Consider the following 15,955-nt stretch of genomic DNA (forward strand, 5'->3'; position numbering starts at 1 on the left):
CCTCAGCCTCCCAAGTAGCTGGGACTACAGGCGCCCGCCTCCACGCCCGGCTAATTTTTTGTATTTTTTAGTAGAAACGGGGTTTCACCGTGTTAGCCAGGATGATCTCGATCTCCTGACCTCGTGATCCGCCCGTCTCGGCCCCCCAAAGTGCTGAGATTACAGGTGAGCCACTGCGCCCGGCGGAGGCCACTACTCTTCCCTGAGCACCAAACTGGGGGCAACCGTGGCCTGGCACAGGAAGTGGTGTCAGCCCACCTCGGCCTAGGTGCCAGGTGAGGAAGCAGTGGTCATTAATGTTGCACAACAGCGTAATATGCGTCGTCCCATTTGGCCTCATGACAGCCTCGATAAGGAGGTATCACATGCGTGTTGCAGATGGAGAAACAGACTCGTGTGTGCTTGTCAGAGGGGATGGTGACCTGATGCTGCTGGTGGCAGCCCTGGGTTTGGACCTGGGTCTGTGAGACTCTTAGCTGTGCAGCTTCTCCCCTCTGCAGAGAACACTTGGGGACCCTGACTGAACTCTTTGGAGGGGACAAGGTCCCCAATTCCACACACTGGGGAACCATTCCTTCCCTGGGCCACCTGAGGGCCCTCAGGTTCTGCTAATGGTTCATGACAGAAATTCCTTCTGTGCATTGCAGGTTCAGTCTGGGTCTCTGTGAGCAGAAGGAGTAGGTCCCCTGCAAGGGGTGATCAGCCTTGGTGGCCGCCTGTGAGCATGTGTGTGCTTGAGGGGTCCCCTGCTGCCTTTCAGGGAGCACTCTCCCTAGGCCTGACCCTCTCTCTGCTGCCCTGCAGGGACCCCCCCCCCTGCCGGGACCCTCTCTCTGCCCCCCCCCCCCCCGCCTGACCCTCTCTCTGCTGCCCTGCAGGGACCCCCACCCCCCGCCTGACCCTCTCTCTGCTGCCCCACAGGCCCTTCATGCTGCTGCCACCCCTCATGGAGTGGATGCGCGTGGCCATCACCTACGCAGAGCACCGCCGCAGCCTCACCGTGGACAGCGGCGACATCCGGCAGGCGGCCCGGCTGCTGCTGCCTGGTCTGGACTGTGAACCTCGGCAGCTCAAGTATGAACCCGGGAGGAGGGAGGACCCCGGCATCCACGTCCTGCCCCCAGCGGCTCCCCTCTGCTGGCTTCTTCCCCAGGTGGCTGGGAGGGGGTCAGAGAGCAGGGGCTGCAGCACATTTGAGCTGCTCTAAGGGTGTCGTCTGCAAAGGCCAAGGCTGAGTATGGGAACAGATCGATTGCAGACCTTTGCTGCCGTCTGGAAACGTCTCCTGCAGCTGCTGGTCTGCTACACAGAGGACACACACATTGGGAATGGGGCAGGAGAGCCCACACATCTGACTCTGGGATACTTGGGGGCTGAGGGGCAGAAGTGGGCCCATTCTTTCCTCTGTTCCTGTCATTGACACCACGTGGAGCCCTTCCTGGGTGCAGGTGCTGAGCCCTTCCTCTTTATGTGTATTATCTTAGTCCTCCTGACAAGTGTAGAGAAGAGGCAATCGTGCCCGTCTTACAGATGAAGAAGCTGAAGGTCAGAGGGGAACAGTAGCTTGCCCACAGATACTAAGTTAGTGCTTTACTGTGTCCAGATTTGAACCCAGGTCCATACGGCCTCCAAGCCTGTGCTCCTAATTTCCTTGCCTAAGTGCCTCTCACAGTACACTCATTTGCTGAGGAGCTTTTCTAGAGAAGCTTCCCTGGCCATCCTCGGCCCGTGAGAGACTTTTATCTACTTTATTTTAAAATTTTTTTTTTTTTTTTTTTTTTTTTTTTTTTTTTTTTTTGAGACGGAGTCTTGCTCTGTCACCCAGGCTGGAGTGCAGTGGCCAGATCTCAGCTCACTGCAAGCTCCGCCTCCCGGGTTTACGCCATTCTCCTGCCTCAGCCTCCCGAGTAGCTGGAACTACAGGCGCCCGCCACCTCGCCCGGCTAGTTTTTTTTTTGTATTTTTTTAGTAGAGACGGGGTTTCACCGTGTTAGCCAGGATGGTCTCGATCTCCTGACCTCGTGATTCTCCTGTCTCGGCCTCCCAAAGTGCTGGGATTACAGGCTTGAGCCACCGCGCCCGGCCTTTATTTTAAAATTTTAAAAAATATATATATATATTTTTTTGAGACAGAGTTTCGCTCTGTTGCCCAGGCTGGAGTGCAATGGCGCGATCTCAGCTCACTGCAACCTCTGCCTCCCGGGTTCAAGCGATTCTCCTGCCTCAGCCTCCCAAATAGCTGGGCTTACAGGCATGCACCATCACGTCTGGGTAATTTTGTATTTTTAGTAGAGATGGGGTTTTACCATGTTGGTCAGGCTGGTCTCAAACTCCTGACCCCAGGTGATCCACCGACCTCCGCCTCCCAAAGTGCTGGGATTACAGGCATGAGCCACCGCACCTGGCCTTATATCTTTTTTTAACCCTCTGTCCAAACCCAGGCCTCTGTCTTCATGCAGAAGGCCCAAACCCCATTCTAGGACATGAACTTTCTACATTTTGGCCCAACCAAGGCTCCAGGCCAAAGCTGCCAAATGGACGTCCGTGATGTGACCCCTATAACACAGGCATTATCTGTGACTTTCCATGTAGGTTGCATTGTTTGCAAATGGGAGTCTATGCCACTCTCTGCCATCTCTTTGGTACTTCTGGGCCTCACCAGGAAGTCTTAAAGAGAGAGAACACAGAGCTAAACACTAGAACCTGGCCAGGGTGACCATTTACAGGCTGAGTGCAGCCTGCTCGACGCAAACAGTATACAACCAAGTGCTATGGCACGACTCTGGGTGGGAGCTGCTTCCTGCTCGGGGCAGCCCCATAACAGATTGTTTTACATGAGTCTTTGTTTTCTGCCAGTTGAAGCAATGAGGGCTCAGAACACTTACTTACTTATTGATCGATTGATTGATTGAGATGGAGTCTTGCTCTGTTGCCCAGGCTGGAGTGCAATGGCACAATCTTGGCTCACTGCAACCTCCGCCTCCTGGGTTCAATTGATTCTCCTCCCTCAGCCTCCTGATTAGCTGGGATTACAGGCACATGCTACCATGCCTGGCTAATTTTTGTATTTTGAGTAGAGATGGGGTTTCATCACGTTGACTAGGCTAGTCTTAAACTCCTGACTGACCTCAAGTGATTCACCTGCCTTGGCCTCCCAAAGTGCTGGTATTACAGGTGTGAGCCACTGCACCTGGCCCCCAAGCAATTTTTTAATATACTTATAGAAAAGCAGAAATGTGTGCCCTTCATGTCACAGAACACGATGGGGACAGTAATTGCTGATCTGATCATAACTCCCTGGCCCTTCTCCCCACCCATCCTCATCCTCACTCTACATGTAAGCCCCACGCATCTGTGTCACATCATTGAAAGTTGCTGTCTACATACAGTCACGTGCACCTTTGGGTCTCTTCTGGGCAGACCTGAACACTGTTTCAGCTCCTTCCGGAGGCTGGACGCCCGAGCAGCTACTGAAAAATTCAACCAGGACCTGGGTTTCCGCATGCTCAACTGTGGGAGGACGGACCTCATCAACCAAGCCATTGAGGCCTTGGGGCCAGATGGGGTTAACACCATGGATGACCAGGTACGTCCTGAGAGCTCCACTAAGACAGGCGCGAGGACCAGAGTTGGGAATTCTCAGCTCCCAGCCTTGGCGGCCCTCTGTCTTAACCCTGAGACTTGCTCAGCTCTGTGCTTCGAAGAGGCGGGCTACCTCCCCGAACCCTGCCTGCCCCCTGCCTGGTCACATGGAGTGTCAGCTTGGAGACTTCTAGTACCCCTTGGAAAAACTTTGTCATGTGGCTTCCACTTCCCTGGCTGGACAGCTGGCCACTGTTTCAGGTGGTGCAAGGCTAGGAATGAGTTCAGGAGAGTGAGCTTCATCTCCAGCTAGGGACACGGTCGCTAACCCTGTAGTATGGCCTATTGTGGGCTGACTACTTGCTGGGGGCATAGAAACCCCTGTCCTCATGGAGCCACCATTTTAGTGGGGGAGACAGATAATAAGAAACACAGACATGTAAAATGTAGAGGATGTTCATTTAAAGTGCTGAGGACTAAAATGAAGCATGAAAATGGGTAGGAAATGTTGGAGGTGATGTAGTTTTACATAGGCTTTGAGTTTCGCATCTGTTTTTTTACTTTTGCTGTGAACAGCTAACATTTATATAGCATTTGCTATGTTCGAGGCATTGTTCTAAGTGCTTCACGTAGATTAACTCATTTCATCTTGACAGCAGCCCTGTGATGGTGATGGAGCATATTATTTTCCCCATTGTATAGATGAGGAAATTGACGGACAGAGAGGTTGCTTTACCTAAGGTCATACCACTAGTAAGGAGCAGAGCTGGGTGGAGAATCTGAGCAGCCAGACCCAGTCCCTCAACCACTATGGAATATCCTGTGTGTTTATTTGACACTGTACTGAGAGCACTTACCGTGTGCGGAAGGGCAGTGTGGGGTCTGGAAGGCCACACAGAGCGTGGGGAGTTAGATGACAGTGGCGAGTTAAGGCAGCGTTCTCAGATGAGGTGACGGCACAGTGCAGTGTGTGATGAAACTCTGGGCAGACCGTGAGGCCAGGGTGGATTCTGACAGATGGGACGGGCTGCCAGGGGAAGCTTCCTGCTGGAGGCGGTTGAGCCCAGCCTGGGGGAGGGCAGCATGGGGATGGAGCAGAGAGGAGTCGGGAAGGGATTCCAGGGAAAGGGACATAAGGAGCGTGGGGTGGGGCAGTCAGGGTGTGGACCCGGGCCGGGGGTTGGGGAAGGACCACAGGCCCAGCGCTGGGCTTCCGGAGGGCAGTGGCAGGTGACAGGCTGCTGTGGGATCTCGTGGGAGCCTCTCCGTCCACACAGGCTCCAGGGCCTTGTGGGAGCTTTTGTCCCGGTGGAGTCTTCCTTCTTCAACAGCACAGTGTGGAAGCCGTGGACTTTAGCTTCAGACTGACCTAGGATTTAGTGACTGTGAGAGCTATAGCATCTTGAACAAGTTACTCTGCCTCCCCAAGGTGCTTCAGTTTCCTCCCCTCTAAGGTGGGGGATGATAGCACCTGCCACATAGGGTTAGGGGGACGTCTGCATCCAGCACATAGTCAGCACTCAGCAAATGTTCATTCCGGTTTTATTGCCAATACGATGATTATTGTAGTCGTATTACTGTCAATACGATGACGATGCCTGAAATCTGCAGGCCAGCCTGGTTTTATTTGGCCTCTTTATATGTCTGGAGTGTGTGGGGACAGGGACAAGGGAAAAAGCAGTGTCTCCTCGCAGAGCCCATCATTTGGTTTAAACTCCAAATTGTGTACAGATGTGTGGAGAAAAAAAAGTAAGTCAAGTCTGTCCACAGGGAGATGAAACAAAGCCAGATTTTTATTCTGTGGTGTTGGCCTTTGTCTAAGTGCTCAATCCTGTTTGTTCCCTAAACCTTAGTATTTATAGAACAATCTGTGGGTAAACAGCCCTCTCACCCCATGATTAATCTCAGGCCATTGCTTTATCTCTGGCCACTAGGCAAGGATTTATGAGGTAAGGAGATCTTGTCTACACACAAATATTCTAATAAATAACATCACGGGGCACCAGGCAAACACTTGCTGGGATCCAGCCGTGGAATAAACAGTTTGCACTGCCTTTGCTGTTGCCAGTCACAGAGGATTCCCAGCCAGGGAGGCGGCCCCGCCAACTGCCCACCTAACCCAGGGAAACAGTAGGACTCAGCTTGCAGGAACGCTCTGAACTGCTCAGTAGCAGAAGACATTGAAGTCAAATGCCTCCTTTACCATCTCGTGAGACGGCGCAAACTCGGGCTTCACAGCTTATGGAGGCCTGGGTCCTGCCCCGAGTTCAACCTCTTGCTAGTTGTGTGACTTTGGGCAGTTAATTCCCCTTCTCCGCTCCTCAGTTGTAAAATGGGGAGAATGGGAATATTACGATGGTGGAGGGAGATGCTGCATGCTAATCACTAGCATGGTGATCTCCACGCACAGGGCCTGGGTGAGGCTGTATGGCATAGTAGCCGTGAGAGTGTTTTTGTGTTGTTGGTATTTTAATTAGGTAGCTCTTAATCAAGGTGAGCTCATTCTGAACTAAGCACTTTATACATATTAATCCACACTCTACAACAACCCTTTGAGGGAGATAAGATACTGCTCTGGTTCCCCATTTACAGATGAAGAAACTGAGGCACAGAGAGGGCAAATGACTTGTACAAAGTTTACAGCTCCTCATGGTAGAGGAGGCCTTGGCACTGAGCCTGGCTGCACAGCCTGTGCTGGGCCCCGCTCCAGTGTCCTGCAGTGCTCCTGGCAATGCCCCCACTCACCTTCCCCATGCCCTATGCCCAGCAGCCCAAAGGAAGCACAAAGCCTGGGGGAGCACAGGATGCTCGGCTGGGGTGGCAGGGGGCCTGATCTGTGGTTTCTGGGGCAGAGGCCTGTGGGTATGTGGTGTTGTGTTCTGTTTGCAAACAGTTCAGCATGTGCATTTGATTTGCTCAGGGTATGACGCCGCTAATGTATGCCTGCGCTGCTGGGGACGAAGCGATGGTCCAGATGTTGATTGATGCCGGGGCAAACTTGGACATCCAGGTGAGGAAGCCCCACAGAGCTGCACCCAGGTCCTAGGCCAGCAAGGATCACTCTGAAGTCTCCAGCAAACATGCTGGGCGTGATGTTTTGGGCAATTGAGTAGATGTGCAAGACTGGAAAGACAAGATGCACAGAGGCCACCATTAGCACAGGGAAGTCTCCTCAAGATTTGGGCTTTCTGTCTGAGAGGAAGTGGACTGAGGCGGGAGTTGAGTGGAGAGATGGGCTGTGATTCTGTTTTCATCGTATCTTTCTCCTTTTACCAGCCTAATCTCCAGCCATTCCTTCCATCCCCAAATACTTCTAGCTCTGCCTCCCTCTGAAGCATAAAGCACTCCCAATCTGCCCTCTTTTGCCCAGGGCGGACATTGCTAGTTAAACACCTATCCTCTCTTTTTGAGCATTGTCCACTTTGTGCTACAGGCAAACATTACCAATCGAATGTTGAAAGCACTTGTTAACTCCTGTTCACCATCCCTGCAGGGTACTCCCTTCACTCGGGTGCCCAGAAAACACAGATGATTTGTGGTATTTTCCAGGTTCCAAGCAACTCTCCCAGGCATCCTTCCATCCACCCCGACAGCCGGCACTGGACCTCACTGACATTTGCTGTGCTGCATGGACACATCTCTGTGGTCCAGGTGAGCTCCTGCCAGGTGAACACCATGCCCCCCAGCTTACCAGGTGAGCTGGGCCCCAAGCACGGCCCCAGCCTCAGCTGAGTGGGCAGGTGCCCTGAATGAGAGATCCCAAAGGCACTGCTTAAGGCCAGCTCACCTGATCAATAGGGCAGTGGCCCACCCGAGTTGCCTCAAGGAAAGGGATTAGTGCAAGGACATGTGTAATTTTAGGAAACAAGACCCAGGTCCAGGCAGCATTAGGGTCCTGTCATGCCCTTCCGGCATATCTCTCTCTCTCGTGTTGGGCACACTGGGGGCTGTCCCAGCCCCACTCAGCTTTCTCGCCTCCAGACACCTTTCTGACCCTTCCCTTTTCTCCTCCCTTGTGAATTCCACCACAGGGCCAGCTCTATATCATGGGGTCTGTGCAATTCTGTCCCCTCCCTACTTCCTTAGGATTCAGATTGGCACGGCTCATCTGTCGAGCCAAGCCACAGGTTGCCCACCTCGGCCCAGGTAGCTGTGCTGGCGTGGGGAGAGGTGGTGGTTCTAGAAGCAGAAGCTGTGGGCAGAGCAGCTCCCCATGCCAGCGGGAGCTCCAGCCACATGCACTTACTCCCAGGTCCTCAGATCGCTGGCACACGCAGGGTTTCATGGCACCCCTTCCAGGGAGTTGGCGTGACACCCTCGCTCCCCACTAGGTTGCAAGGCCTCTGAGGGCAGGGATTGTGTCTGGCTGATTCATGGCCCTAGCCTATAGCAAGGACTCCGGGAGTGGCCATTACCCAGTGGCCACCACATCCTGCCGCCTTTGCCTTATATGGACCAGAGCAAAATCCCAAGCTCAGTTCAGACTGGGTCCACGGGGCTGTGCCCTGAGCCTGCCTGAACCCGTGCCTAGTTTTGCCCCAGTGAGCAGGCCCCCACCTCCACTGCCTTGGCACTGGTGCAGGGAGTTGGGCCATGACTGATTTCTGACTGCTGTGTCTCCAGTGATGGCTGTCCCCCATGCCACACAGTCCAGAGAGGTCAGCTCGAACTCCACTCCTGGTCTCCAGGCAAAGGGCAGTTGGGCTACCCTAGGCTGCCATGCATGCTTGGAGGAAGGTTTGGTCTTTAGGAGCCCGGGAGGGCTGGAAGATTGCTCCCTCCAGAGCAGCTGGTCAGGGAAGGTGGAACGGGAGCTGAAAGTCACCAGTTGGAGTAACGCAGACCCTACTTCTGCCCCAAGGCAGAGCCAGGACCGGCTCATCTGGAACTGCCTGGTGTCTGTTAACTCTGCCCCATCTGTCCCCTGTCAAAGCCCGCCCTTGCTAGCATGGGGAGAGGCCCTCTGCTGTCCTAGACTGGAACTTCCTGCTCCAGCCCCACCACCTGCCGTCCTGGGGTACCTGCTGTGCCTCTCCAACGAGAAGCCTAAGGGAAGCAGGCCTCTCTTCCCATTCTGTGGATGAGGAAGACTGAGGCTCCGGGAATGGAAGTACCTGCCTGGGGTTACTCATTGGCCAGTGGCCAGCACTGACACCCTGCTCCTTCTGACTCCAGCATGTGCTGCCACCCAGAGCCACAGTTTACCCCATAGATTGGGGGCAGCATTTTCTGTGCTGTTCATCCACATGCATTCTCGGAAAGATGGCTGCAGTCAGTTCACAGGAAAACATTTGAAAGACAGAAAAAGCTCAGAGGTCCTCACAGCTTAGGGGCTTGGTCCTGGGCCACAATAATGGAGTTGAAGATTCTAGAAACTTAGCCCTGAGGATAACCTGGAGTTCTAAAGTTCCAGTTCCTCAGCTGCTGGGGTGAACCGCATCTTGGTCACATGCCTGGAGAGAAGTAAAGGCCCTGTTCGCAAAGCACCCTGGCCCTTCCCAGGTGCTCCCTGCCATGCTGAGCAGTGCCCTCCTCCTCTGTGCCCCTGGCAGTTGCTGCTGGACGCTGGTGCCCATGTGGAGGGCTCGGCAGTGAACGGCGGTGAGGACAGCTACGCGGAGACGCCCCTGCAGCTGGCCTCTGCGGCAGGTAGGCACCTGCTACCCGGAGGCTCTGTCTACCCTTCCCTGTAGTGCCCTCCAGCCTGGCCAGGCGTGTAGCTGGACCTGCAGGGGTCTCTGTAGCACACACAGACCCTGTGTGGGGGCCTTAAAACCCCTTCTCTGGGCCACTGGGGGGCTTCCCCTGGCCCTACCCATCAGTTTCTGTTGGGCTCAGCATCTGGCAGGACCCAGCAGGGCAGGGAGGCCCTTCCCTCTGGAGACCCAGGGAGGGGGCACAGGGGCAGGGCACAGCCAGCCTTCTTCCTCTCCCTCCACTTCATCTGCCAAATGCAGATAAGCGTGGGGTTTACTGATTTATTCCAGCACTCAGAGCTGCGAGAATCCCGCTCTCCCTTCCCTTTCGCCTCAGCTGCCCTGGCGGCCACCATCTCAGTGTCCTCCGTGCTGCCCGCCTTCTCTTTCAGGGAACTACGAGCTGGTCAGTTTGTTGCTGAGCCGAGGCGCTGATCCCCTCCTCAGCATGCTCGAGGCCCACGGCATGGGTTCCTCCCTCCATGAGGACATGAACTGCTTCAGCCACTCAGCTGCCCACGGCCACAGGTACCTGCCCGGGATTCCCACCCTGTGTGACATGAGGGCACTGAAATAAGCTCACAGGAGCCTCAGTTTCCCCGATGGGAGCAGAAGAGCTAGGCCCAGAGACCTTTCCCAAAACAGGGGGCCTGTGTGCTCATAAACCAGAAACATGGGGGAGTTTAGCACAGGGGCTGGAGACGGGGGAGGACCCACAGCTGGTTCCTGGCAGACCTGGGACTGAAGCCTGGGCCTCCCGACGCCAAGGGCAGACCGTCCCGTTTCCCAGTGAGAGGCCACTCTGCAGCTGCCAGAGCCCACTCAGGACCACGTGGCTTCCCATGCCTGCTGGTGGTCCTCCAGTGCCCAAGCGGCCTTGGGCGTCCAAACAGCACATGGCTGAGCTGTGCAGAGGCTCCTGGTGCAAAATTGCACCCTACCCCAGGTGCAGATGGTAGAGCTTGCTTTGTGGGGACCAGGCCTGCCCAAGGGTGTGGCGGGACAGCAGCAGGCTGAAGTCAGGGGCAGCATGGAGGGGCAAGAGGGAGACCAGACAAGGGGTTATTACAGGGCAGAAACAGGGCCCGGAAAAGCAGGGCTGGCAGGCAGGACACTTACTTCCAGTTCCCCGACACCATTCTTGTCACCAGGCTCATGCTCTGGCTGGGGTCCCCTGCCCTAGAATGCTTTTTTCTCCAGCTGTCTCCAGCCCACCCCCACGTTCACCCACCTCAGCCGCCCTCACCCTCCAGGCACCATCTTCCACATCGCCACCTCTAGGCCACTCCACCCCGCCCAGTGCCTGTATCCCCCATAGAGGCCTCTTCACACTGTGTGGAGACTGCCTGCCTGCTCATCCGCCTGTCACTCTGAGCACAGGACTCTTGGGACAGGCACCGTGGCTAGTTCACCTTCACGTGCCAGTGCCCGGCCCAAACAAGGTGCTCTGTAAACTGCCTGAGCTAGCAAGTCCAGGAGCCCTTGGCAGGGACCTTGGGTCCTTGGAAGGGCACCTCCAGGCCATGAGCTTGGCAGATATGAGGAGGGTCTGCGGGGTGGCCGTGGAGAGATCAGCCCCCGGGAACCTTGCAGCCCCACCCATACTGCATCCATCCCAGAGCCCCAGGCCACAGGACACGACAGAATGAGCCTGGGTCTTGGAACCAGAAGTCCTGGGTCTGTACCCCCACCCGGAGTGGCCTTGAGCAAGACAGATCCATCGCCTGTGACGATGATGTGTGTAGGCTCTCATGAGGCGAAAAGCAGCAGCAGGGGGAAGCGTCCTCCGTGGGGTCTAATATTCTGTGTCTTCATTCGTAAATATGAACAAATTCTACGTGACATCCATCTCCACTTCATCCTTATCAACATGAAGGGACCAAATGAGTACTTACCGGGCTCTTCCTGTGTTTTAGACACTTTCACGTGCATAGTCAGCTGCTATCTAGACAGACCTGCCGTGTTTCAGGCTCTGCATTTAAACCCTTTACATCAGCCTCACATGAGCCCCAGGAAAGTGTGATATAATGACAGCCTGTAATACAGATACCAAAGCAGTCAGGGCTCAGAGAGGTAGAGTGACCTGGCTAAGTTCACACAGCCAGGATGGCAGAGCTCGCTCAGCCCCGAAGCCTATGACTTCTCGGCAATACCGGGATGGTAGAAGGGTGGGTTCCCCTGCACCCTGCCCTGCCTCTCGGAGATGAATGGGGATCGGTGACGCTGGGACCCCTGGCCTACCTAGAGGAGGAAGACCATGAAACTCTGAGCCCTCAGATGCCCTAGAGCAGCCCATCGGGGCAGGGGGGTACTGGAGGACAGCTCAGGTGGGCACTGCCTATGGGACCTCAGCCCTCACCTTCATTCATCCCTGGGCCCGCAGGAACGTCCTGAGGAAGCTCCTGACGCAGCCGCAGCAGGCTAAAGCGGACGTGCTGTCCCTGGAGGAGATCCTGGCCGAGGGTGTGGAGGAGAGCGACGCGTCGAGCCAGGGCAGCGGCAGCGAGGGGCCTGTGCGGCTGAGCCGGACCCGCACCAAGGCCCTGCAGGAGGCCATGTACTACAGCGCCGAGCACGGCTATGTGGACATCACCATGGAGCTGAGGGCGCTGGGTGAGGCCTCGCGGGCGTGCACACGCATGTCCATGCATGCATATGGACACACACGGTCACTCCCAGGTGCTCTTCAGGCCTGAGAGGGCCAGGGCCCGCAGGGACAGACAAGCCCCAGGGCAGCTGAGCACAGACAGGGTGGAGGCTGGGACCCCCCAGCTACACAGCCAGGTCAGGAGGGGCCCTGGGTCTCAGACAGTGCTCAACAGTGCCATGTCTTGGGGTCATGGCCCAGCCCTCTGCCCTTGGGTCCTCCACCCTGCCTGGCTGGAGCTTCGCTGCCCCTTCCCCAGTCACAGCCCAGGGATGTGGAGCGCTGGGAGCCTCTGCAGCCCCGGGACTCCATGCTGTGAGACGGCAATCCTGTCACTTGGTTGACCTTGCACTCCTTGGGTCTGCGAGTCTGTGGACTTTTGGTGTCCTCCAGGGAGGCTAGTCAGACAAACTTAGGTCAGGTCCTGTGTTAGCTGCACACCACGTCCTCTCTCCAAGCCTCAACTGCTGCCTCTGTGAGTTTGGTGCTAATGATCCTTATCTAAGAATGACATCATCTAAAGTACAAGGCACAGTGGCCACTGTGAGCACTTGGTGGATGATAGCACTGTCACTGTCATCACAGGGCCACAACCCCCCAGGGCTGGGCCAAGACAGCAGTGAGTCAGCCTCAGTGTTCTTCACTGGGAAACGGAGACGTCACCCCCACCTGCAGTCAGTAACCCAAGGGTAGTACCACCACCACCAGACTGCTGTCCATGTGTCGCTGGGGAATGCCATCAGTTCTTTAATCCACAGTGAGGCTGGGGTAAGAAGCTATCTCTCTAATCACCAGGGACATGACTAGTTTGTTTGTTTTTTTTTTTTTTTTTTTTTTTTTTGAGACAGAGTCTCGCTCTGTCGCCCAGGCTGGAGTGCAGTGGCGGGATCTCAGCTCACTGCAAGCTCCGCCTCCCAGGTTCACGCCATTCTCCTGCCTCAGCCTCCCGAGTAGTTGGGACTACAGGCGCCTGCCACCGCGCCCGGCTAGTTTTTTGTATTTTTTAGTAGAGACGGGGTTTCACCGTGTTAGCCAGGATGGTCTCGATCTCCTGACCTCGTGATCCGCCCGTCTCGGCCTCCCAAAGTGCTGGGATTACAGGCTTGAGCCACCGCGCCCGGCCATGACTAGTTTTTTATGTCACGAACTTCCCACAGCAATTTTAAGTTATGGCCCCGCTGACACACGCTGGGGACCTGGTAAAACAGTCATTATGTGCCCGGGGATGTGCAGCGACATTCCAGTGATCTGTGTGCTGGGAGAGCGCCTCGTGATAGGACCAGGTTCATTTTGAGGTTCCGTGCAGGCAAGGAGGCCTGTGTGTCCTGGAGTGCCTGGCATATTCTCTGGCCATCCAAGCCCTCCTGGCCACCCCTCCACAACTATGAGACCTCTCTAGCAAGTCATTTTTGAGCACAATAAGCAACAAGGCTACTATGGGTGCTGGGCCCACGCTTCAAAATCCCCAGGCTGGGCCATCAACTTTCAGAGCTTGAGTTCCCTGCATTTGGGCCGAAGCCACTCCTCCACCTTGTCTCATGAGAACCTGAAACTCCACTCTGACCTGCCAGCAAGCCCTATTAGAATGAATTAAAGCTTTCCTTCCATGGCCATCCTGAGAGGGCCACTCAGCACACAGGAAGGGGGCAGGCGGGAGGGGGTGGGCGGGGTGCTCTGCAGACAGCAGGGGCATCCTGGGAGAGTCTGCCCAGAAAAGGCTGTGGTCTGTGCCGGGGGCGCTCAGCTGTGGTGCGTGACTGCCTGCCCTTCCCTGCCTGGGCCAGGAGTCCCCTGGAAGCTGCACATCTGGATCGAGTCTCTGAGGACCTCCTTCTCGCAGTCGCGGTACTCGGTGGTGCAGAGCCTCCTGCGGGACTTCAGCTCCATCAAAGAGGAGGAGTACAACGAGGAGCTGGTGACCGAGGGCTTGCAGCTCATGTTTGACATCCTCAAGACCAGCAAAGTGAGTGTGGCCAGTGGCTGGTTCCCAAGCCCACGGCCCAGACTCAGACCATGGGACACACAGATGGACACACAGGCAGACGTGGACAGACTCAGGGACCTCCCCACCCAACACACACACGCCCACACGCCTGCCCCCAGCACCCAGGGACCCCCCCCCACCCAACACACACCCACACGCCTGTCCCCAGCACCCAGGGACCTCCCCCCGACCCAACACACGCCCACACGCCTGTCCCCAGCACCCAGGGACCCCCCCACCCAACACACACACACACGCCCACACGCCTGTCCCCAGCACCCAGGACCCCCCCCACCCAACACACACACACACACACACACACACACACACACACATATGCTCACCCCCAGCACCCAGGGACTCCCCCACCCCAACACACACACACACACACACACCCTCTCACACACACAGCACCCAGGGTTAGACCTGCACTGCCTGGCTGTAGAGGGCAGAGGCCATGGATGTGTCTGGGTTGGAACCTGGCCAAAAAAGCCATTTGGGGAATCACTGATGAAGGAACAGGCATCTCTTGCCAAGCCACATCTAGCAGGAACAAAAGACAGCGGCTGCACTAATCCTGGCCTGGACTTTTGAAATTAGCCTAATATATCTACATCTGTGAACAGCCAGCCACAGCAGGCAGCTCACAGGCCCTCTCTCCCCTCCCCACAGAACGACTCCGTCATCCAGCAACTGGCTGCCATCTTCACCCACTGCTATGGCAGCAGCCCCATCCCCAGCATCCCAGAGGTCCGGAAGACCCTGCCAGCCAGGCTAGGTGAACGCCCGCCCCCCGCGCCCCGCATTGCCACACGCCCTCCCCCTCTTCCCTTTCCTGCCCCCTCCCCACTTTGTTGTCTTTCCATTTCCAAGTGTCAAGGTTCCAGCCTCAGTTTCTCTGTTCCTCACCCCTATGTCCCACCCCCAACCCCAGACACGCACCTCACAGCACACACAAGCAACCCCCAGCAGGGGACTCCTCGGCCATATCCCTCTGTCTCCCCGCTTTCCACAGATCCACACTTTTTGAACAATAAGGAGATGTCGGATGTGACCTTCCTAGTGGAAGGAAAGCTGTTTTATGCACATAAAGTCCTGCTGGTGACAGCTTCTAACAGGTAGGCAGCCTCAGATAACAAACTCCCAGCCCATGGCACAGAAGCACCTTGTTTCAGATTCGAGGTGACAGAGGGTGACTCGCTGGGGCTGTACCCTACAGCCTGTGCCCCTCAGACTGCGGTCACGTGGCAGCAGAGCCCCACTCGCCCCACAGCGGGGCAAGGCAGGGTGGACCCGGGGCAGCGGGGAAGGGGGCTCTGAGGTGGTGTTCTTTCTGGCCGAGTTATTGCTTTGATTATTAGCAAACATATTCTGGAATGAAGAGCCAGCATTCTGGCCACAGGAGTCAGGTCGCTTGTATGGTGGGTGGTGAGAACAGAATCGGGCTCAGCCCAGATGTCTTCCTAAGATTGTGTAAAATGGCACTTGCTGAAAATTATTTTAGGAGCACAGCAGTAATTTTTAAAATGCTCCGTCTCATGGTAGCCAGTCAGGTGACAAATGGTGCCATCGCCACACAGTGGTGGAGTAAAAGGTTCAAAATCTGCCTTGCTTTGTCTCCTTTACTCCAGGTTCAAGACACTAATGACCAATAAATCAGAACAGGATGGGGACAGCAGCAAGACCATTGAGATCAGCGACATGAAGTACCATATTTTTCAGGTGTGTGGGTCTTGGTGCCGCCCTCTTCTCGGAGGGATGACCCTCCCCCAGGAGCTCACCTTTGTGGGCAGCTGTGCGTAGGCTGACATTGTCCACTCTATTCCCAGTGCCTTCTGTATTTTGTTGAATCAGTAGAGCATCCAGGTCTTTCCCTGTGCAGAGGCAGCCATCCCATTGTGGGGCTGCAGCTTCAGAGCCTGTTGCATGGGTACTGAGCTCTCACCGCTAGACAGGTGGTCTGGGCAGCCTGCAGACAGACGTGCAAGGACAGATACAGGCCACACAGCCGTGGAGTGAGTCCTTGTTATCAGGGTGGGCCCCCAA

General features: G+C 55.8%; 1 protein-coding gene and 1 pseudogene across 1 annotated transcript in view; both read left to right on the forward strand.

Moving 5' to 3' along the window:
- Window positions 1–15,955, forward strand: part of ABTB2 (ankyrin repeat and BTB domain containing 2) — a 211,537-nt gene that overhangs the window by 187,574 nt on the left and 8,008 nt on the right. Inside the window, exons 4-14 of the mRNA XM_050758767.1 lie at window positions 922–1,074; window positions 3,421–3,586; window positions 6,503–6,592; window positions 7,132–7,233; window positions 9,135–9,231; window positions 9,671–9,806; window positions 11,662–11,891; window positions 13,710–13,888; window positions 14,582–14,687; window positions 14,925–15,027; window positions 15,541–15,631. Of these exons, the coding sequence (XP_050614724.1) occupies window positions 922–1,074; window positions 3,421–3,586; window positions 6,503–6,592; window positions 7,132–7,233; window positions 9,135–9,231; window positions 9,671–9,806; window positions 11,662–11,891; window positions 13,710–13,888; window positions 14,582–14,687; window positions 14,925–15,027; window positions 15,541–15,631 (1,453 nt within the window). The remainder of the gene's footprint in view (window positions 1–921; window positions 1,075–3,420; window positions 3,587–6,502; window positions 6,593–7,131; window positions 7,234–9,134; window positions 9,232–9,670; window positions 9,807–11,661; window positions 11,892–13,709; window positions 13,889–14,581; window positions 14,688–14,924; window positions 15,028–15,540; window positions 15,632–15,955) is intronic.
- LOC126935712 (cobalamin trafficking protein CblD-like) overlaps window positions 1–15,955 on the forward strand; it is a 233,615-nt pseudogene that overhangs the window by 176,212 nt on the left and 41,448 nt on the right.

This window comes from Macaca thibetana, chromosome 14 (assembly GCF_024542745.1).
Source record: "Macaca thibetana thibetana isolate TM-01 chromosome 14, ASM2454274v1, whole genome shotgun sequence".
Taxonomy (NCBI): domain Eukaryota; kingdom Metazoa; phylum Chordata; class Mammalia; order Primates; family Cercopithecidae; genus Macaca; species Macaca thibetana.